Raw genomic sequence first — 23,360 nt, 5'->3', positions numbered from 1 at the left:
TCGATCCAGCTCTCTGGTCGCCCAATCAAAAAATTCAATCAGGTTCATTTGGCACGATTTACCTTTTGTAAAGCCATGTTGCCTCAGATCCTGTAACCCATTAGATTCAAGGAAGTACACTATCCTTTCTTTCAGCAACACTTCCATTATTTTTCCAAGAACCGAAGTGAGGCTCACCGGCCTGTAGTTTCCTGCTTCATCCCTGTGACCACTTTTGTGAATAGAGACCACATCTGCTCTTCTCCAATCCCCAGGAACCACTCCCGTCTCCAGAGATTTGTTGAACAAGTGTTTAATAGGACTCGCCAGGAGCTCTCTGAGCTCCCTTAGTATCCTGGGATGGATCCCGTCTGGTCCTATCGCTTTGTCCACCTTCAGTTTTTCAAGTTGCTCATAAACACTCTCCTCCGTGAACGGCGCAGAATCTACTCCATTTTCTCGTGTAACTTTGCCAGACAATCTCGGTCCTTCTCCAGGATTTTCTTCTGTGAACACAGAACAGAAGTATTTGTTTAGCACATTTGCTTTATCCTCATAACTCTCCACATATCGGTTCCCAGCATCATTTAGTTTAGCAATTCCATTTTTCATCTTCCTCCTTCACTAATATATCTGAAAAAATTTTTGTCTCCCTTTTTTACATTTTTCGCCATTTGTTCTTTGTATCTCTCTCTTATCCCATGCACCTCCACAAGAATACTTAGATCCAATGATAGAAATTTATTGACAGTCCCTTTTCTTAAAATTATTAATACCCGCTGGCAATACATCTTTTCAGTCACAGCTCCGCAAACATGAAACTCTCTTCCAAGTCATTTAAGAGAAGAACGCTTTTCTGAATAGATTTAAAGTAACCTAAAATGTTTCCTATTATGGATGTCTTTGATCTTTAAGCTATTGATGTCAGGATCTCACTTTCATATTTGGTCTTTTGTTCCTCAGTAGAGTTACTCTTCCACTTGTGTTTTCTGCTGTCTTTTATCTATTATTCCAATCTCTCTCTCTTATTTCTAGTTGTCTTCCTCTTTGCCTTCTTTTCATTTCTACTGAACCATCCTGTTGTGTTTCCCCTTCTTGTTCTTCTTTCCTATCTATTTCATACCCTCCTTTCCATTTGGCACAGTAAGTCCTGTGCATCTTTTGTGTGTCTGTCATATGGTTCCCCTTGAATGTTGTAATTTTTTTTTAAACTACATTAATCGCGTTGAAGTTTGATTAAGCAATTTATCAAATTTAAATAAAACTTGAAGCATGTTCTTAATTACAATTTCTGCAAGATTGTTGAGTTCCTTCAGGTGTCTACAGGTATGTTCAGTCAAACTGATATGATGATGGAGGCTTGCATCCTCTACATTATCTTGGCTAATCTGTCATCAAGTAGTGCAGATGGTTTTATGCCATAGTTTGAGGAAAATGGGTTTTTACGATTCAGGATAATGGGGATCCTTTTCTTGCTTTGGAATGACTATCACATAGTAAATGAAAGCAGATAAAGACCTGAATGGTCCATCCAGTCTGCCCAATAGTCACACTCACTATACAGTATATTCATGGTTAAATTGTCTTTTCTTTAATATTTCTGGGCAATAGATCATAGAAGTCTGCCTGGTACTGTCTTTAGGTTCCCACTGCTGGAGTTGCCATTGAAGCCCACTCCAACCTATCCCATCACTGGAGCTTCTAACAATGCCCTACTCAGCTCTTCCTAAACCAAATCACCATATATGGGACACAGACCATGCAGGATTGCTCAGTAAAGGCCTTTGTTTTATACCAGATCTAATGAATCGTGAAGTTTACTATCTTTAGAAATTCTATTAAACGTATTTCCCAAGGCTTCCTTTACTTGCTCTCTGAACAGCTTTAGATAATTTTCCCCAGAATCCATCAGTACCTGGAGTCTTACCCAGTGTAACATAGTAACATAGTAGATAACGGCAGATAAAGACTCAAATGGTCCATCCAGTCTGCCCAACCTGATTCAATTTAAGGGGTTTTTTTTTTTTTCTTCTTCATATCTATTTCTGGACAAGAATCCAAAGCTCTGCCCAGTACTGTGTTTAGGTTTCATCTACTGACATCTCTGTCAAAGCTTACTCCAGCCCATATAAACCATCCCAACTATCAAAGCCCTCCCCAGTCCATCCTCAACCAAATGGCCATATACAGACACAGACGTGTAAGTCTGCCTAGTACTGGGCTTAGTTCTTCAATATTTACTATTATTTTCTGATTTTTAGATCCTCGGTGTTCATCCCACGCTTTTTTGAACTCCATCATCATTTTCCTCTTCACCACCCTCTCCGTAAAAAAGAATTTCCTTACATTGCTCTTGGGTCTACCCCCCCCCCCCCCCACCTCAAATTATGTCCTCTGGTTTTACCATTTTCCTTTCTCCGGAAAAGATTTTGTTCTACGTTAATACCTTTCAAGTATTTGAATGTCTAAATCATATCTCCCCTGTTCATCCTTTCCTCTAGGGCACACATGTCAAACACAAGGCCTGGGGGCCAAACCGGCCCACCTGGCTGTTTTATGTGGCTCTCGGTGATTGTGTTGCATCTAAGTGCCTGACTGTGCAGCCCCGGTCCCAGTGATGCTCCATGCTCCTCACCATACTGCCTCAGTACCCATTTGTAGGCAGAAGGACACAGTCCCAGCAGGGTGCTCCACAGAAATGCCTGACCGCGCTACAGGCGTCTCAGGGCGAGGAAGGATTTACACTTCTACTAAGACTCTTAATAGAAAATTTGGCCCTCGACTTAGCCTGTGTTTTAGATTTCAGCCCCTTATGTGATTTGGTTTGACACCCCTGCTCTAGGGTATACATATTCAGGGCTTCCAGTCTCTCCTCATACGTCTTTTGGCGCAAACCTCCTATCATTTTTGTCGCCCTCCTCTGGACCGCTTCAAGTCTTCTTATGTCCTTCGCCAGATATGGTCTCCAATAATGAACACAATACAGTGAACCCTCGATTTTTCGGACTTCAAAATCATCACCACGCACTTCCGGGCAAGAAGACCAAGCATGCACACTGACTTTCAAACAGTCCTTTCCGTTTCCGGCAGCAAATTAAGCCAAAGTGCAGTCATGGATAAAAAACAAAAATGCACAAACTTGAGTATAAAATAAAAGTTGGATTTCATCGAGAAAGTGGAATCGGGTGTATCTGTGGTGTGAGTTTGTGAGGAATATGGTGTCAGAAAACAAATAGTATCGGACATTTGCAAAGCAAAAATAAAAGCTGCAAAAATTTGCTTTGTCCAGCAATGTGGATTCTAACACTTGGTCAAGAAAAAAAATATTAAACTGGTACAAGAATTTTCCCTGGAAGAGGCTGTAATAAAGTGGTACGTTCAGCAATGTTCTTGTGGTGTAAATGTGCGGGGAATGGAATTGCAATCTGCAGCAAAGACATTCGCTAAACACATGAATGTTGAAATAAAAATTAGTGACGGGTGGTTGTGGAGATTTTGCAAGAGACATGAAATCGTGAACAAACGGACTTATGGTGAAGCATTGAGTGCGCCGACAGAAGAGATTGAACCGTTTTGTAAGAAATTATCTACTCTAATAGAAGAGGAAATTTTATTGAAATGTCAGCTATATAATGCGGATGAGACTGGTTTGTTCTGGCGTTCACTGCCAGAAAATACCCAAGCTTCTAAAACAAGAACTGTTTCCCGGAGCAAATTAAGCAAAGAATGAATCTTCGCGCTACTTTGTGTGAATAAATTAGAACCAGTGATTGTTGGCAAATCATGTCACCCAAGAACGTTAAAAGATTGCATGAATAAATTACCCACAATTTACTACAATTCTAAAAAAGCTTGGTTTACATCAAGTATTTTTCTTTACTGCCTGGTTTTTTGATCATTTTGTGCCAGAAGTTAAGAGGTTCCATGTGCAAAAATTATCCATACTAGCAGAAAACATCAAAGCACTGTTGATACTTGACAACACACCTGCACATCCATCTGAAAAAATTTTGTGTGGTCATGATGGGAAAATAAAATGCATGTTTCTTCCAAAAAATACAGCATCTTTTCTCCAGCCTATGGACCAGGGAGTTATTTTGGCAACCAAGAGGATTTACAAGAAAAAATTTTTGCAAGAAGTTATGGTGGTGTTGGAAGACGAAACAGAAGAAAGAGACATTAGAGGGGAACACACTTTGTAAAATCTTAAAAAATATAACATTAAATCAGCTATATATAATTTTGCAGTAGCTTGGAAGGTGGTTAAGTGCAAAACATTAGTGAACAGGTGGAATAAACTTCTAAATAACATCGAGAGCGAAATGCAGTTCAATGGATTTGAAGTTGAAGATTTTGACACAATGATGAAAAATTCAGGAAAAAATAATACAACTGAAGAAGCTCTACTAGAATGGCTGGAAGAAGATGAGAGTGATCCTGGTTATCAAATTATGTCAGACAGTGAGATACCTGAAGAAGTTATGAACCTAAAAATGACAGATGACAAGAATGATGAAGAAGAGCCTACAATAAAAAGAATGAAACTGAATCAAGTTAGAAGTCATCTAGATGACTTGGTTTCGTTTATTGACTTGTCGTTAGAACCTGAGTTGCAACAATATTATTCTCATTTCTGAAATTTCAGAGAAGTTATAATTAATAAACAACAATGTTCCAAAAGTTAAGTGACATTAGAAACTTTTTCAGCCAATAAGAGAATAAACACCCAAACCTGATTCATTGTGTGGTGTAATACAGTGATTTTGATTTTTTTGTTGTTGTTTATAAATAAAAGTATAATTTTGCAACATATATTGTCTCTTTTGCAATTTTTGTGTCTGCATCTATTTAGCATGCTTTTGGATTTTCTGGACACTCGCATATAATGGACACTCCCTCCCCCAAGCAGTCCATTAAATCCAAATGGGGCCTCACCAATGACCTGTACAGGTACATCAACACCTTCTTCCTTCTACTGGTTACGCCAGCATCCTTCTGGCAACAGCCACCGCCTTCTCACACTGTTTTTTCGCCTTTAGATCTTTGGTCACTATCACCCCAAGGTCCCTCTCCCCATCCATACATATCAGCCTCTTACCTCTATGGCCTTATTCTGTTTCTTTAGATGTAACAGGGCCATTGAGGATTTCAAAATTTGCTTCTTGTATCTGTGGGAGATGCAGATTATGGAGGAACTCTGTCCTAGCTACTCTCCAAGTAGCAGTCATCTACCAACCCCAACCCCCCCCCCCCCCCAATACATCCTACTCTTCCTTCCTCACTTACTTTGACTCTTGGCTTTCCTTTTTTTCTCTCCTCTGCCCAGATACAACATATTTCTAAAACTTGCTGCTTCTTCCTCTATAATATTACCACCAAAATCTGACCTTTCCTCTGTGAGCACAACACCAGATCCCTTATCCATGCCCTCATTACCTCATGCTTAGATTACTGCAACTCACTACTCTCAGGTCTCCCGCTCTGTCATCTTTCTCCCTTTCAATCCATTCAGAATTTGGCTGCATGACTCATATTCCATGAGAACTGCTATACTACATGTTACCTCCTTCCTAAAGTCACTTCATTGGCTTCCCATCCGTTTTCAAATACAATTCAAACTCCTCTTACTGTCCTACAAATGCATTCACTCAGCTGCCCCTCATTATCTCTCTTCTCTCCCCCTATGCCCCCCCACAAGCCCTGCTGAACTGATAAGTTCCTCCTATCTGTGCCCTTCTCTTCCTCTGCCAACTCCAGACTCCGTCCTTTGTCTTGCTGTGCCGTATTCCTGGAACAAACTGCCTGAATCCCCATTGTGTGCTCCGTCTCTGGCAGTATTCAAGTTAAAAGCTCACCTCTTTGAAATTGTTTTCAACTCGTAACTCTTCTCACCTGCGGTTCTGCATCCTTAACCATCTATGTCATATGTATCTGTCCAAGTTAGATTGTAAGCTCTTCCGAGTAGGAACTATTTAATGCCAAAATGTACAGCACTGCATATGCCTTTCAGTGCTATATAAGTATTAAATAGTAGTAGTAGTGTATTAGTTCTTATACTAGTATATAATACTAGTCGTTAAGCCGGTTACATTAACGGGTGCTAGAATATATGTGTGTCTGTGTTTCTTTATCTCTCTCTCCTTGGCCGCTGTCTGTGTCCTTCTGTCTCCCCCTCCCCCCCACCCCCCGAGCAAAGCTGTCTGCCTCCAGCACACTTCTCCCCCCAAAGCAGCCCCCTTTCCCTCTCCCTAACTGTCTCTCCATGGCCCCTTCTGTCTTCCCCCCAGTGCAAAACTGTCTGTCCCCAGCACACCTTCCCCCCAAAGCAGCCCCCTTTCCCTATCTCTCCATGGCCCCTTCTTTCTCCCCCCAGCACACCCCTCCCCCAAAACAGCCCCCTTTCCCTCTCCCTGTCTCTCCATGGTCCGTTCTGTGTTCCCCCCAGAGCAAAATTGTCTGTCCCCAGCACACCTCCCCCCCAAAGCAGCCCCCTTTCCCTCTCCCTATCTCTCCATTACCCCTTCTGTCTCCCCCCAGCACACCCCTTCCCAAAAGCAGCCCCCTTTCCCTCTCCCTGTTTCTCCATGGCCCCTTCTGTCTCCCCTCAGCACACCCCTCCCCCCAAAGCAGCCCCCTTTCCCTCTCCCTCTGGCCCCCTGTATTGATTACCCTGCTTACCCTCCCTGCATCCCGGCATCTTCTGGCCTGCTCTAGGCCACGATCGTGGTGGCCGGCCCCAGCGAACCTCACAGGCCACTCCCTCCCGACGCGATCCCGTGCGTCAGAGGGAACATGCCACCGAGGCCGGAAAGCGGCCCGCAAGGCCCGCTAAAGCCGGCCACGATCGCAGGCTGCCCCGAAGAGAAGGATCAGTGGCAGCGGCAGCATCAGCGGTGAGCGAGGGCGAGAGGTGAGGTGCTTGCTTCCGGTTGGTGAGGAGCTTGCTTCGGGTTGGTGAGTGAGGAGGGGAATGGCCAGAGTGATCTCTGGCCGCGTTCTAAAATGGAACGCGGCCACGGATCAGAAAACACGGCGCCAGGGATCACGATTTTTCAAGATCGCATGCGCACTCTAGAGTTTTATTATATAGGATAGTACTCTCACAAGAACTGATTAGTTTTGACATATTTATTTACTAGCCTACCTTATGAATTGTTTAAGGCTTGTACTCTCCTGAATACTGTCCATCTAGCTGCCAACCTCGTAAGAAGCCTCCTGCATTTATTACCATATCGATAAAGTTGTTAGTGACAGTATTGCATTGACTTTCGCTCCCTTTGCTATATCAGTGTATTGAGATATATCTGCTTGGAAACTGGCTGTATTTTATTTTCTTCAGGCAATCTGGCACATTGCTGCTAGTCTTATGTAAATTGATGTTTCGATCTAATTATCTCTTAATTCCTTAATGCCTTCTTTCTGTGGGTATATGCAGTGGCTTCTCTTCCAGGCATACTTATATTGTGACTCTATATAGGACAGAATTCTCTTTTTGGGCACGATTGAAAGAATTGTGGAACAATTCAAACAAAGTCAATAACTGTACCACCTCATAGAGCCCTGTCAATACAGATACCAAATCTTGCAATCTTTAGGCCTTCATTTTTCTTCCATGTGCTCCGCAACTTCTGGGTCTAGCTCATCTGCAAAGTCTTTTGCTGCATTCAGTGTTTTAGACACCAGTTTTCCCAAGGTGGTAAACACTCAGCTTTACAGGATAGAGGAGAGTGAAATAAATCTTGTTTATTAAATAGACATGAAAAGGTTAGAGCTTACTTGTCAGCCTCATAATGTAATCTTGGAAGCTTAGTACTTTCTTCTCATCAAATTCTATAGTTTTACTCATCCATGGTGCTTTTAAAATTGCAGTCATAAGTGACAAAATTAAGGAGTTTCAGAATTCATCATACAAGGTCTGGTTGCTGAATCTCTGTTGAGTGCCAACATGCACTCTAAACATATACGGGCCTGGCCTGCTTTCTCAAATTAAAACTTTCTGAAAGCCAAGTCTCTGAAAATTCTTGTAGGTCCTGTTTCTGTACCAATTTTGAGATTCCAGTCAACTTTAGGTTAGTTCTTCTAGAATGATTCTCTAAACCAGTGTTTTAAACCTTTTAACACCCATGGACCGGCAGAAATAAAATAATTATTTTGTGGACCGGCAAACTACTAGAACTAAAATTTTAAAACCCCGTTTCCACCACATCTCCACAAGCTCGGTCACCTCAGTAACTATAGAAAAATAGACAAATATAGTGCAAAATATAGACAGCAGATATAAATTCTCAAAACTGACATATTTTGATCACTAAATTGAAAATAAAATCATTTTTCCTACCTTTGCTGTCTGGTGATTTCATGAGTCTCTGATTGCGTTTCCTTCTGTCTGTGTATCCTTTCTTTCATTTCTTTCTTTCTGCACTCAGGCCCAAGAATTGTCCCTTTCTATTCCCTCCTCTTTCTTTCCTATGTCATTAGTGCCCCTGGTGCCTCCTTCCCATGTCTTTAGTGTCCCCAGTGCCTCCTTCCCATGTCTTTAGTGCCCCCAGTGCTTCCTTCCTATGTCTTTAGTGCCCCCAATGCCTCCTACCCAAATCCTTAGTGCCCCTTCCTATGTCTTTAGTGCCCCCAGTGCCTCCTTCCCATGTCTTTATTCAATTCAGGTTTTTTTTTTTCTATACCGTTCTCCCAGGAGAGCTCAGAACGGTTTACATGAATTTATTCAGGTACTCAAGCATTTTTCCCTGTCTGTCCCAGTGGGCTCACAATCTATCTAGTGTACCTGGGGCAATGGGGGGATTAAGTGACTTGCCCAGGTTCACAAGGTGTAGTGTGGGTTTGAACCCACAACCCCAGGGTGCTGAGGCTGTAGCTTTAACCACTGCGCCACACTGCATCCTTCCCATGTCTTTAGTGCCCCCAGTGCCTCCTTCCTATGTCCCTCTCACTGCCTTCCACACTTTGTCTCCCCCCCACCCCCAAAGCCAGCCATCCTGCCTGTCTACCTCTCTCCCTCCCTCCCTGGTCAAAGCCAGCCTGCTTACCTGCCTACCTCCTTTTCCTCCCTGCCGCGCAAAACAAAAAGCCTCCCTCCTTCCTTTTCCCGGGTCGGCTGCTATCTTACCGCCCTGCTACTGCTAAAGCCGACACGAAGTCTTTTTTCCGGTGTCAATTCTGACGTCAGAGAGGACATTCTGGACTAGCCAGGCAGCGATTGGTTGGCCCAGAACGTCCTCTCCGATGTCAGAAAGACTTCCTGTCAGCTCTAGCAGCAGCAGCAGGGCGGTAAGATAGCAGCTGACCCAGGGAAAGGAAGGAGGGAGGTTTTGTTTTTTTTGCACGATAGGTAGGGACAGGAAATGATCGCCTGTCCCGTTGTCCCCGAGTACAGCTTCGGGACAGGAGGTCCAAAATCTTGCCAGCCCTGCGCGGACCGGCAGAAATTTCCTGTGGACCGGCACCAGTCCGCGGACCGGCGGTTGAAGAACAGTGCTCTAAACCATCTAGTTTATTTTCTAAGGTGGTGAGCTACTTTGGTATACATGTTTAGGACTTTTCGTCCTCTTATATTGTATCTTCCAGTTATGCCAGGCATACTTGCTGAGCCCCATCTGTGTACACATAATTTTGCAGATTCTGAGTCTATCCAAAACTTAAGTCTTACATTGAGGACACGGAGATGGCATGGGCTGCTAATGCTCTTTCATCATCAAGGTGGGTTGTGGAACGAATCGTCTGAGTTTCAATTATCCCCAGTGGGAAAAGTTATTTTGATATATGAGCGCTTTGGATTACGAGCATGCTTCTGGAACTAATTATGCTTGTAAACTGAGGTACCACTGTACTTTATTTTGAGGACTGTTGCTTTAATGTTTTTATAGACTGTGTACTGTCCATGAGAACATAAATACACACAGATCCTTACATCAACTGAAGAATGGTTTTAAAAACAGAACTTGTTCTTAACCCAGGGACTGTCTCCACTCAGTCTCATAAGTTCATGTGACTTACCATTGTCAGTTTTTTTGTACATAATTTCCTATCTAGTTAGCTGCATTTAAAACTGGTAACACTTTCTGGAGGGAACATCGCCATAAATAATAATCTGTCTTCTTTGTTGCATAGTTAATTAACATAACTAAAGCTATTTTTAGGTTTAGGATTATCACTAACCATCAGTAGAATAGAAATTTGGAGGTTCTTTTCACTAACCATCAGCAGAATAGAAATCTGCAGATTTCATTTTGGAAATTATTATGACAACACTTGTTCCAGCCATAGTCTATGGTTTGTACTTGTTTTTATTTTTTATACCTTAGGCCCAGATTCACTAAAGATAGCGATTCAATCACTGTTGACAGAATCTGGGCCAATTTTAAAACAGCGATTGATTCACTATCTTCTTTGATCGATTGTGTTGGGGCAGAGCCCTGACAGTAATGAAAGGAGAAGCAGCCTCCTGTCACTGCTGTCAGGGCTTCTGCCAGTTTGTTTGTTTTTTTGTTTGTTTGTTTGTTTTTAATAGGGCAGATATTTTGCATGTATTGGCCAATCAGTGACTTCCTTAGGCTACTCACTAAGGAAGTTCCTGATTGGCTCAGGCGCCACAGGCCCCTCCCAAGGGAGAAGCCCAAAGTGCCCGAGCCAATCAGGGCCTAAGGCCCGATGGCAGGCAGACGCGTCGCTGGATGCAAAGGAGCAGGAGGGAGTAAGCACCCCTTCAGCTCCCTTACGGGTGTGGAGTGGGGAGGGGAATCAGCATCCCTCCCGCCGATTGTATTTTTTTTTTGGGGGGGGGGTAGTCAGCCCAATAGCAGGAGGGAGTGGGAATCCGACCTGCCAAAATTTTTAAGCGGCAATGGCAGCAATCCTCGAGGGGGGTATTTTTTTTTGTTATTTAAAGGGGGAGGGGGCACTTCAGGGGGGGGCTTTTTTCTTTATTTTTTTATTTGGGGGCTGATATTTTGCATGTGTAATACACGCAAAATATCAGTGCCATTAAAAAAAAAGAAAAAAAACCAGGCAGACCAGGTAACACAGTTACTGACAGGTCTACAGCAGTCGGATTTGACAATAGTAAAATAGCAAAATAGCCAAGCAATTGTTAGTGAATCAATCACTTGGCTATTTTGCATGGGGTTTTACTAATTTGCATGGGTGGATAGGATTGTGGAGGAGATTGATCGGGCAGCAGTTAGTGAATTGGGTCGGGTAATGATTGCAAAGCCAGTAGGGAGCTGTGCTGAATGCCCCACGCTGCTCTCGACGCTCATAGGCTCCCTGCGCTAAAAACTGCTATTGTGGTTTAGTAAAAGGGGGCCATAATGCAAAGTATAGACAGCATATTTAAATTCTCAAAAAGGTCACATTTTGATAATAAAATCATTTTTCCTACCTTTGTTGTCTGGTGATTTCATGAGTCTCTGGTTGCACTTTCTTCTAACTGTGCATCCAATATTTCTTCCCTTCTTTCAGCCTGCTGTATGCTTCCAGACCTCATTCCCTCCACCAACTTTTTCTTCCTCTCTCTCTGCTTCCCTACCCTTTCTTTCTTTCTCCTTGCCCCTTCTTTCTTTCTGTTTGTCTTTGTCTCCCTGCCCCCCTTCTTTCTGTCTCCCTGCCCGCTTTCTTTCTCCCTGCCTTCCCCCAAGCCACTGCTGCTGCCACTGGGGAACAGGAACCCAAGCCACCGCTGCCCCAAGATCTCCCTGCTTGCCGACACAGAAGCGCTAGGCCGACCAGCTTTCACCCCTGACGTCAATTTTGACATTGGAGAGGAAGTTTTGGGCCAGCCAGGCAGCGACTGGCTGGGCCAGAACTTCCTCTGCAATGTCAGAATTGATGTTGGGTGGGGAAGGCTGGTTTGCTCGGTGCTTCTGCTTCGCGATCTACTGGTCGATCACGATTGACCTTTTGGGCACCCCTGTACTATACAGTATAAAAATAAAATTTTGGAATAAGAAATATGAAAAACATGTTTTTGTTTTTTTTCCAGACTAGCTGGTTTGATTTGCTTGTACTATCACCATTGCTAAATTATTTTTTTCTGTTATGTCTCTTCCAGATTCAGTACGCTAAGTGTTCAATTCCTTTCCGCAATCTGGGAGTTGCAGAAATCCAAATACTTTTCTGAGCATATGCTCCTCCTACCTTAGCAAGAGAATAATATCCCTATGCAATTTCAATTTCTGCAAATAATCTGTGCAGAAGTCTTTTGGATTTGCTCAGCATCTTTTTCTTTCTTTTTTCGTGTAAAGTTCATCTTTCTTGGTGGCTTGAGTGCCTTGAGACTCCTTTGCGATGGTCCTCTGTCAGAAGAAAGGTCACAGTCCCGAGGAGCTGTACTGCTGTTTCACTGAGAAACTTCGGTGGATCTGTAGAACAGACTGCTGTGTGCCACCCTTCCTAGATTCAGGGTCCATTCCCCTGGAAGCTCGCTTGCCCTATGATCTTGTCAGGGGGTTTAAGCACAGCAAAAAAATCCTCCTGGTTTCAGGGTGCAGGCTGCATTGCCTGCCCCCGGTCACATGAAGAGGATCAGTGGGGGCGGAGGTTACAGTTGGTGTCTGTAGATCTTCAAGTCTGGTCCTTTCGGAGCTGTTTTGAGACAGAAAATCCTTTTCCTCCATTTAGCTGCAGTGTACAAAGCTGACAGGTAGGTAGTTCAGAGACTGTGAGTAAACCTCCATTATTTCCTATGGGAACTTTGGCGGTGGTCTGTGAAACTCTCTCAAACTCATTTTTGAGAGTTTATGAGGGTAGGGTTCAAGTCTCCCACCTCCCCAAACTCAAATCACTATTTTTTATTTTCTCATTTTCTTTATTTTTGCTATTTTGGACGTATATTTGCTGGCAGCGGCTATCTTGGTTTTTATCAGTCCTTTTTTTCATAGTTTTATTTCTGCTTCAAAACCCCTCAATTTGATTAAAAATAATTTGGAATGGACTCCTCAGCCCCTAATCTGTCAAATGTGTGCATTGATTGCGCCAGATTGTTGCTGGATCAACAACAGTGTACCTTGTGCTGCAGTGCACTGGGGGAGGGGGCAAGAGCATCAGGCTTTGCCTCCTTTGGGTCCTCCAGAGCTGGGGAGCTGGCCTGGGTCTGTGGTTTTAGGAAAACATGTCGCCCGGAATCCTTTCTGGAGTCTGGCTCCAAACGCCTGAATTCCGAGTCTGGAGACCCTTTTGGCATGGTGCGAGTGTCTCAGCAGTATCCTACAGTAGACACAGGGTGTACATTTTCACCGGACTTTATTTGGCTCTTCTTGAAAGCGTAATCTTCAGACCCAGCTCATTGGACCCAGCTAGCAGGCATGTCTGTTTCTTCTAAGCCAGTTGCGCCAGTGGCAGAAATCCCTGTTCGGAAGCCCTCTCGTCCAGCTAGGACTGAACTTGATTGCATTAGTTGCCATACGGATATTCTTTCTCCTGACTATGCTTCTGTTTTGGATCCAGCTGATACCCTTACTGGGACTAGTCAACACGGTTGCCCTGAAAGCCGTATTTGGGTGCAGACCACTTAATCCGCAGACTCTTTAAGCATAGTTCTGTTCAACATTTTATTGCTGATGTTCTGAAAGAGCTCAACTTGGAATCTCCACCTTCCATGTCTCAGTGTTTGGTCATAACTATTCTAATGTGCTATCCTCCATTTTTCCATCCCATCTGCAGCTTCTCAGTTTGGTTATGGAAAAATGGGATACCCCAGAAAGCTCTTTCTAAGCTTTATCCACTGGCTTCTGAGTTTCAACAGTTTTTTGAGCAACCTAAGGTGGATTCCGCTGTGGCGCACATTACCAGACACACGGCCCTCTTTAACGCTGGAGGAGTAGTGCTTAAGGACTCTCAGGATCATAGAGTGGACATTATGTTGAAATAGCTTTTTGAAATGGCTTCTTCACGCCTCCTTTGCAGCAAGTGCCTCTCACACAAGATTGCATAGTTTGCCCTCTGTGGACGAGGATGCCTGTCCCCAGCTGGTGTTGGAAGGTGTGGATTATGTGGCAGAGGCCCTTTATGATCTTATCTGAGTTCTTAGTAAGGTCTCGGCTTATGTGGTGTCTGCGCGCCGGACTCTTTGGATTCATCATTGGGCTGGGGATGCCGCCTCCAAGGCAGGCTTATTTTCAAGATAGTAACATAGTAGATGACGGCAGATAAAGACCCGAATGGTCCATCCAGTCTGCCCAACCTGATTCAATTAATTTTTTTTTTTTTTTTCTTCTTAGCTATTTCTGGGCAAGAATCCAAAGCTTTACCCAGTACTGTGCTTGGGTTCTAACTGCCAAAATCTCTGTTAAGACTTACTCCAGCCCATCTACACCCTCCCAGCCATTGAAGCCCTCCCCTGCCCATCCTCCACCAAACGGCCATACACAGACACAGACCGTGCAAGTCTGCCCAGTAACTGGCCTAGTTCAATATTTAATATTATTTTCTGATTCTAAATCTTCTGTGTTCATCCCACAGACACAGTTTTACTCTCCACTACCTCTCTCGGGAGCGCATTCCAGGCATCCACTACCCTCTCCATAAAGTAGAATTTCCTAACATTGCCCCTGAATCTACCACCCCTCAGCCTCAAATTATGTCCTCTGGTTTTACCATTTTCCTTTCTCTGGAAAAGATTTAGTTCTACGTTAATACCCTTCAAGTATTTGAACGTCTGAATCATATCTCCCCTGTCTCTCCTTTCCTCTAGGGTATACATATTCAGGGGTTCCAGTCTCTCCTCATACGTCTTCTGGCGCAAGCCTCCTATCATTTTCGTCGCCCTCCTCTGGACCGCCTCAAGTCTTCTTACATCTTTTGCCAGATACGGTCTCCAAAACTGAACACAATACTCCAAGTGGGGCCTCACCAATGACCTGTACAGGGGCATCAACACCTTCTACTGACTACGCCTCTCTTTATACAGCCCAGCATCCTTCTGGCAGCAGCCACTGCCTTGTCACACTGTTTTATCGCCTTTAGATCTTCGGACACTATAACCCCAAGGTCCCTCTCCCCGTCCGTGCATATCAGCTTCTCTCCTCCCAGCATATACGGTTCCTTCCTATTATTAATCCCCAAATGCATTACTCTGCATTTCTTTGCATTGAATTTTAGTTGCCAGGCATTAGACCATTCCTCTAACTTTTGCAGATCCTTTTTCATATTTTCCACTCCCTCTTCGGTGTCTACTCTGTTACAAATCTTGGTATCATCTGCAAAAAGGCACACTTTTCCTTCTAACCCTTCAGCAATGTCACTCACAAACATATTGAACAGGATTGGCCCCAGCACCGAACCCTGAGGGAATCCACTAGTCACCTTTCTTTCCTTCGAGCGACTTCCATTAACCACCACCCTCTGGCGTCTGTCCGACAGCCAGTTTCTGACCCAGTTCACCACTTTGGGTCCTAACTTCAGCCCTTCAAGTTTGTTCAACAGCCTCCTATGAGGAACTGTATCAAAGGCTTTGCTGAAATCCAAGTAAATTACATCTAGCATATGTCCTCGATCCAGCTCTCTGGTCACTCAATCAAAAAATTCAATCAGGTTCGTTTGGCATGATTTACCTTTTGTAAAGCCATGTTGCCTCGGATCCTGTAACCCATTAGATTCAAGGAAGTACACTATCCTTTCTTTCAGCAACACTTCCATTATTTTTCCAACAACTGAAGTGAGGCTCACCGGCCTGTAGTTTCCTGCTTCATCCCTGTGACCACTTTTATGAATAGGGACCACATCCGCTCTCCTCCAATCCCCAGGAACCACTCCCGTCTCCAGAGATTTGTTGAACAAGTCTTTAATAGGACTCGCCAGAACCTCTCTGAGCTCCCTTAGTATCATGGCCAAGGATCAGCTTCTTTATGGGAAGGGTCTAGTTGCCCTCATGGCCGGTGTGGCGGATTGCCACCCTAAGTCTCCTGTGAATAAGTCTCGCCAGCCTTTGGGTGGGGATCATAGTACTTTCATCCCTCCCATAGATTTCATCAGGGGTCCTCAGGCTCTTCCTCTCAGGGATATTCCAAGGGTTACCGTCCTCGTTACAACAATTACAATTCTAGACCTCCACAGGTATCTGGATCCCGTGCAGCTGCTGCCCCTAAAGAGCCCCAGTGATGCCAGAAGTCAAGTGGGATTTCCTCATATCAGGGGCCAGCTCTTAGTTTTACAAAGAGTGGATTTGCACATCCTTGGATCAATGGGTGCTGTACATCGTTTGGGAGGATTCACAAGATAGATTTATTTTGCCATACCTCTGGCTTTGTTTGTGGACTCTCCAGTAGGTTGGCTAGAGAAAGTGTCACAGTTCCAATCTACCCTGCAGAGTCTCTTGGATATTTGAGCAATAGAATCCTTTCTAGAACATGATTTGGCCTTAGGCACATACTCCTTATTAGTCAAGCTTTTTGGTGCAGGGAACCCTTTTTCCGTATCACGGATGCCGGAGTTGTTCTTTGTGCTGAACCTTCTTTTCTACCAAAGGTAGTTTCTCCTTTCCATGTCCACCAGGAAGTTCTTTGCCTGTGTTCCATTCCACTGATTTGGAACAACAGGATCAGATCTTATGCCAGTTGGGCATCAAGAGAGTCTTGATCCACTATTTGGATTTTCAGCTGTCTGATCACCTCTTTGTCCTGCCTGATCTGCCTTGGCATAGTTGACCGGCATCTAAGATCTCGGTTGCCCTATGGATTTGTATGGCCATTTTCTTGGCTTCTATCACCCACTGCAAGCAGCCACTGGTTTCCCTTAAGGCCCACTCAACTAAAAGTGTTGCTGCTTCATGGGCAGAGTCTCACACTATTCATCCAGATGAAATTTACAGGGCAGCTACTTGGTCCTCTCTCCATACCTTTACCCGGTTTTACCGGGTGGATGTGGCTGCTCGCTCTGATGCCATTTTTGGGAAGTTGTTATTGTGGACAGGCTCTTCTGTCTCTCCCGAGTCTATTGTAGGGGAAAACACCTTATAGGGTTTTAAGACTAAACTGGACAAGTTCCTGCTAAACTGGGATGTACGCAGGTGAGGCTGGACTCATTTAGAGCACTGGTCTTTGACCTGGGGGCCGTCGCCTGAGGGGACTGCTGGGCCAGGATGGACCACTGGTCTGACCCAGCAGCGGCAATTCTTATGTTCTTATGCATTTGCTTTGGTACATCACCTAGCGTACTGAATCTGGAAGGAACATAACAGAATGAAAGATTAGGTTTTTCACCTTTGATAATCTTCTCTCTGTTAGTCCCTGGAGGATTCAGTATGGCCCACCCTCTCAGATGTTATGCATCACTTGCTTTCTTTGGCCTCGGTTATTCTCCTTACATACTTGAAGATCTTCCAGCCAGTAGATGGGTCCTGTGTAGAGTTCACTCTTCTGTGAGTATGCATATCACCGAAGGCTGCTTCATGAAGGTGCTCATTGCACACAGATTAAATCTACACTAGAGAGCTTAACGGGGACGATGGGAATCCCCCGGGACCCGTGGAGATCCCGCGGGTTCCCCCTTTGGGTCACGGGGATCCCGTGGGGATGCCCCCTAGGGTCACGGGGATCCCATGGGGATGCCCCTTGTGCTCTCGGGGATCTCGCGGGGTTCAATGCCGTGAGGCTCATCTGATTTTCCTACCTGCCCTGCTGCGAGGCTCGTCTTCCATTTCCTGCCTGCCCTGCTGCAGCACACATAGCCAATCGGAAGTCTTCCCCGATGTCAGCGCTGACGTCGGAGGGAGGGCCTAAGCAAAGCCCTCCCTTCCTCCGACGTCAGCGCTGACATCGGGAAGTCTTCCGGTCGGCTGTGTGCGGCAGGGCAGATAGGGAAAAGGCAGTGGCATACCAAAGGGGGAGGAGTGGTCCACTCCGAGTGCAGCCATGGGGGGGGAGTGTGCACAGCTGGTCAGGTCCCCTTACCTTTGTGGCGCTTCCCCCGACCGACCGACAACAGGCCCGGCCGACAAATCTCCCTGCCCTGTAGCTGCGAATCTAAATTACCTTCTTACAGCAGCTTCAATACTCCAGAAGGTAATTTAGATTTGTGGCTACAGGGCAGGGAAGTTTGTCGGACCGGGCCTGTTCTGTTGTCGGTCAGGTGGGGAAGCGCCACAAAGGTAAGGGGCAGGGAGGGAGAAAGGGAGGAAAGGTGGAGTGGAGAAGAAAAGACGCTTAAGAGAAATGGGTAAAACTGAGGGTGGAGAAGGACGCTGAAAGCACTGGGGAAGATAAAGGGGTGGAGAAGGATGCTGAAAAGACATGGGGAAGACGGGAGGGGGGAGAAGGACGCTGAAAGCACATGGGGAAGACGGAGGGGGGAGAAGGACACTGAAAGCACATGGAGACAAAGGGGTGGAGAAGGACACTGAAAACACATGGGGGAGACAAAGGGGTGGAGAAGGACGCTGAAAGGACATGGGGAAGACAGGGGGGAGGAGAAGGACACTGAAAGGAAATGGGGAAGAGAGAGTGGGGACCATATCTTAGGGAAATGATCTCCAAATCCTTTTCTGATTGTTCTGTTCCTGCAACCTGGAAATCAGCTCTAGTTATCCCAAAGCTGAAACAATATAACACAGACCCTTCTCTACCTAACAACTATCGTCCCATCGCTAACTTGCCTTTCATTTCCAAACTAACTGAAAAGGTGATTCACTCTCAATTAACCGACTTCTTCGATCAAACTCATGCATTACATCCTTATCAAACAGGCTTTCGTACTTCACATTCTACAGAATTATCACTATTAGGTCTCATTTCTTCAATACACTATTTTCATGATCATTTAAAATCAGTAATATTAATCTCACTGGACCTATCTGCAGCTTTCGACACCATTGACCATTCTTTACTCTTATCCAGACTATCAGACTGTAACATCACAGGTTCTGCTCTCAACTGGTTCGTTGCCTATTTTCACCAACGCAACTTCAAAGTCCATATAAATAACCAAACTTCCCCATCAGTAACACAAACCTTTGGTGTTCCACAGGGTTCTATTTTATCCCCACTTCTATTCAACCTTTTTCTATCCCCTCTTCTTTCTCTAGCACAATCACTAGGATTCTCAATCTTCGCCTATGCCGACGATATTCAGTTGCTTTACCCTATCAATACCACTAACTCTTCAGACATTAATGATCTTAACACCAAACTAGACATCTTAAGCGATTGGTTGTTCTCTAACAAACTTTCCCTTAATATTACTAAATCTTGCGGCCTATTTATTCCTATCAAAAAATCTGAAATACTACCTGGTCCTATCTACATCAAATCCACACCTCTACACATGGACACGAAAATAAAACTACTTGGCGTTACACTTGACCAAGATCTCTCCTATCATGATCATATTAATACAGTAGTAAAAACACGCTTTTTTAAACTTCGTATTATTCGTTCACTTATCTCCATTTTAAATACTGACTCGATTAAGATCCTTATTCATTCTCTAGTTACATCTCATTTAGATTACTGCAACTCACTATTAAATGGACTACCTCAAAAAGAACTACGCCGATTGCAGATAATACAAAACACCGCCATTAAACTCATCCACAAAATAGGTAAATTCGAACACGTTACTCCGCTCCTTAGGGAGGCTCATTGGCTCCCAGTTACACACCGTATAACCTATAAAATTCTACTACTCTCCTTCAAAATTAAATCCTCTCACCTGCCTCTATTCTTAGACAAATTGTTAATCCCTCAAAGCTCTCCCCGTGCTCTGCGATCTACAGACCAAAAACTCCTCTTCGTCCCTTCACTAAAAGAATCATACTATACTAGAAAGACTAATTTTGCCGTAACAGCACCTACGCTATGGAACTCTCTCCCTCAATTCTTACGGGATGAAACCCATTTAGCCAAATTCAAAACTAATCTTAAAACTTTTCTATTTCAAGATGCCTTTAATAAATCCTAATCTCTTTTAACCACTTACTTATTACCTTATACCAACAGTCCTACTTCTTGCCACCAAAAATCTTACTTCTCGCTTTTCTCATTCCAATTTTTCTCGAGGATACCACTCACACCAAGCTCCCTTGTCCTTATGTTCATTCCTCCCCTCTATCCCATTTCTTTTTATCTTATGTAACTTTTTCCCTCCTTCTTCTTTTAACCCCACAGTCACGTCTGTCTGTATATGTCTAATATGTTTTACCAATATATTTCTACACCCCCATAACTAGTTTTTACTCTTATTTTAAAAAAAAAATTTTATTTTTTATTGTTAACCGGTCAGATATTTATTTTATGATCGGGATATCAAAAACCAATAAACTTGAAACTTGGCAGGGAAGAAGACATAGATGCCAGACTATGGGGGGAGTGGAGGGAAGAAGATGGGTGCCAGACCAATTTGGAAGGGGGGAGAAAGGAAGAGGCACAGTAACAGAGCAAATGGAAGAGAGACAGTGAATGGAAGGAATTGAATGAGAACATGAGGAAAGCAGAAACCAGGCAACAAAGGTAGGAAAAAAATTATTTTTTTTGCTTCAGGATAAAGTAGTATATTAGTTGTGTTGATAAAAATTTATAAACATTAGAGGCTCTGGTAGAAACCCGTTTACAAAGTATGTATTCTTCCCAATTAATATTTCCAAATTAATAAAGACTTTTTGCTTATTTTTAAATGGGTTTCTACCAGAGCCTTTAATTCAGTAGCATAATTAACTGAAATAACTATTTCTAAAGTTTATAGGGACGGGCGGGGATGTAGGGGATTCCTCGCGGGGATGGGCAGGGACGGAGGGGATTCTTCGCGGGGACGGGTGAGGACGGAGGGATTCTTCGCGAGGATGGGTGGGGACAGGTGGGAGTCCTCACGGGGACGGGTGGGACTTTGGCGGGGACGGGTGGGATTTCTGTCCCCGCGCAACTCTCTAGTCTACACTGTTCCTCAATGTTTTTCTAGGTTACCTTTTGCCTGTTTATTAGCTGCTTTCATGTTTTGCAGAGCAGACAAGTTCATAAATTGTTTGTTTGCTGGGGAGCTTCCCCAGTACCCCCTCCCTAGTCATGGATTTGTTCAGGTATGTTGCTTGGCTTTGGGACTGAACTGCAGGGGGCTCTAACACTCTAAGGTGGGAGGAGCATGTGCTCAGAAAAATGTTTGGATTTCTGCAACTCCCAGATTGCGGGAACGAATTGAACACCTAGTATACTGAATCCTCCAGGGACTAACAGAAAGAAGATTATCGAAGGTGAAAACCTAATCTTCCGTTTCCTTGTTTCTTTACTTTCTTAGTTCTATGGATAAACCTTCAGAGTCACTCAGCATAGGAAACGGTGACAGCTTACAACAGGTAAGGAGATTTTTTTTTTTTTTTTTAAAGTTTGGATTCCATAACTTTGCTAAGATCTGAAGTACTGTAGAAAATGGACAGTACTTAAAAGCCTAGACAACTGCTTTATTATGAGAATATTGTGCTTATTTGGGATACTGGTTAAAAAAATTTTGAAAGAGTTTGAAGAAATTGATACATATAGGGGTGAATGTATAGTTTTTTTCTGAGGATAAGCAAGATATCAAGTTATTGCATATTGTTGATGTCATTCTACATAGTTTAACAAATATGTATTCCTAAGCCTCAGATATTCAAGAGCTTTCCAGAGCAGTGTATGTTGTGTGTGGTTCCCATATTCATACCATTGCATTGGGCCACCTTGATTTCACATTTCCATAGAGCTTAGAGTATGTATTGTCTCCTTCCCTTGCAGTAAGTTATAGTTTTAAATCCTTTTTTTCAGTTTCTATTTCTCCTTCCTAGCAGCCTCTAGTTGGGGTAGTTTTTAAGTTTTCTTTTTTATTTGCCATGATCTGAACCAGTGCTGATTTAGAAAATGGCATCAGTCAGGACTTTTTAGCCATCAAGTCTTTTTCGTGGCTTTTTATTTGACAGATGTCCTAGAGAAAGTTCTCAGTGTCTTTAGACATTATATCAAGTGCCCCAAGAAAAAGTTTAATACAGATTATCATGCTTTGTCTCTGAAATGTTATGAACTTAATCATGAATTATCAGTGTGTGCTTGTCTTTAAAGTATGTAAATCTATAAATTAAAAAAAAATTATGGTGAAAAACAAATCGCCTGACTAAGAAATTTTCATTATTTAGTCCACAATATTTTTTTTTCTTTTAAGATTGTACACTGCCTTGCTCTGTCCTGTACAGTTAAATGGCAATATAGAAAGTCATTTATTTTTTATTTATTATCATTTATTTATGCATCAACAAAAATTATTGAACAGGAAAATGAGACTTGTCACAATATTAATAAAATTTAAAGTAAATTTATCAAATTGAAACAATTTCTAGAATTAATTAATACTTAAAGCTCAAAAACAGTCCACATTTGGAGAGAGACAATTCACATTATCAGAAAGAATATTTTTTAAAAAGGAAATTAAAGTAGTAAGTATTTTAATCTATAAAGACCATACATTTACAGAAATATCTTAATTGAAATTTAGCCCTTAATCTAGTAACATATTGTTTCATCTCTAATAATTTTTTCCTCCTAGTCTGTGTCTATCTTGAGATATCTGGAAAAATAGATATTTTACTATCCCAAAAAAAGTTATTTCATCCTAAAAAAAAGGTGAAGAAGTGCTTCTTTGTCCTGTTGAAAAACAAATGTCCAAAGATAAAAACAACAGACTGTGGATGTTCTGAAAGATGATTTTTATTCGTTCTTCACAATAAAAATACAAGTAAAAGTCTGAAATAGTAATACACATATGATTATCCTAATGGACCCTACACGGTCCGTGTTTTGGCAAGACCGCCTTCCTCAGGGGTCCGGATGATGTAGGATACAAAGATAAAAATATGAGCAAAACAATGTACGTGTCTTTGAGCATAAAAGCTGAAATGGCTTGAAACAAGCAAGAGTGGCACGTAAAATTGCAGTGAGAAAGACATGGGGGAAGCCACTGCTTGCCCTGGATCAGTAGCATGGAATATTGCTACTTCTTGGGTTTTGGCCAGGTATTAGTGACCTGGATTTGCCACTGTGAGAGCAAGCTACTGGGCTTGATGGACCATTGGTCTGACCCAGTAAGGCTATTCTTATGTTCTTATTTCAGTTATCGAGCGAAGGCTATAAGTGTAAATAATCAGGTGATGCATAAGGAAGGGCTTTGAAAGTTAGAAAGAGAATTTTAAATTTAATACGTTCTGCAGCCGAAAGCCAGTGGTACTTTTTTAATAATGGAGTTACATGAGTAAATTTATTAACCCTGCATAACATTCGTATTGTGCAGTTTTGAAGTGTTTGAACATAAGAAAAGCCATACTGGGTCAGCCCAGTGGAAGTTTCTTGATTAGTCCTTTAGATAGCCTAATAAACTACATTACTTAGTCTAATTTGATGATAAATAGGGCTATAACTAAAGTG

The 23,360-nt window shown here is 43.1% G+C and overlaps 1 protein-coding gene across 5 annotated transcripts in view; it reads left to right on the top strand.

Moving 5' to 3' along the window:
• The window catches only part of CNOT4 (CCR4-NOT transcription complex subunit 4), a 974,933-nt gene that overhangs the window by 504,395 nt on the left and 447,178 nt on the right, over positions 1-23,360 (top strand). For all 5 annotated transcript variants that reach the window (XM_033957877.1, XM_033957875.1, XM_033957878.1 and 2 more), the window contains one exon: positions 21,211-21,268. In XM_033957877.1, coding sequence (XP_033813768.1) covers positions 21,211-21,268 — 58 coding nt within the window. The remainder of the gene's footprint in view (positions 1-21,210; positions 21,269-23,360) is intronic.

This window comes from Geotrypetes seraphini, chromosome 9 (assembly GCF_902459505.1).
Source record: "Geotrypetes seraphini chromosome 9, aGeoSer1.1, whole genome shotgun sequence".
NCBI classification, from domain to species: domain Eukaryota; kingdom Metazoa; phylum Chordata; class Amphibia; order Gymnophiona; family Dermophiidae; genus Geotrypetes; species Geotrypetes seraphini.
This window is presented reverse-complemented; position numbering and strand designations above follow the sequence as displayed.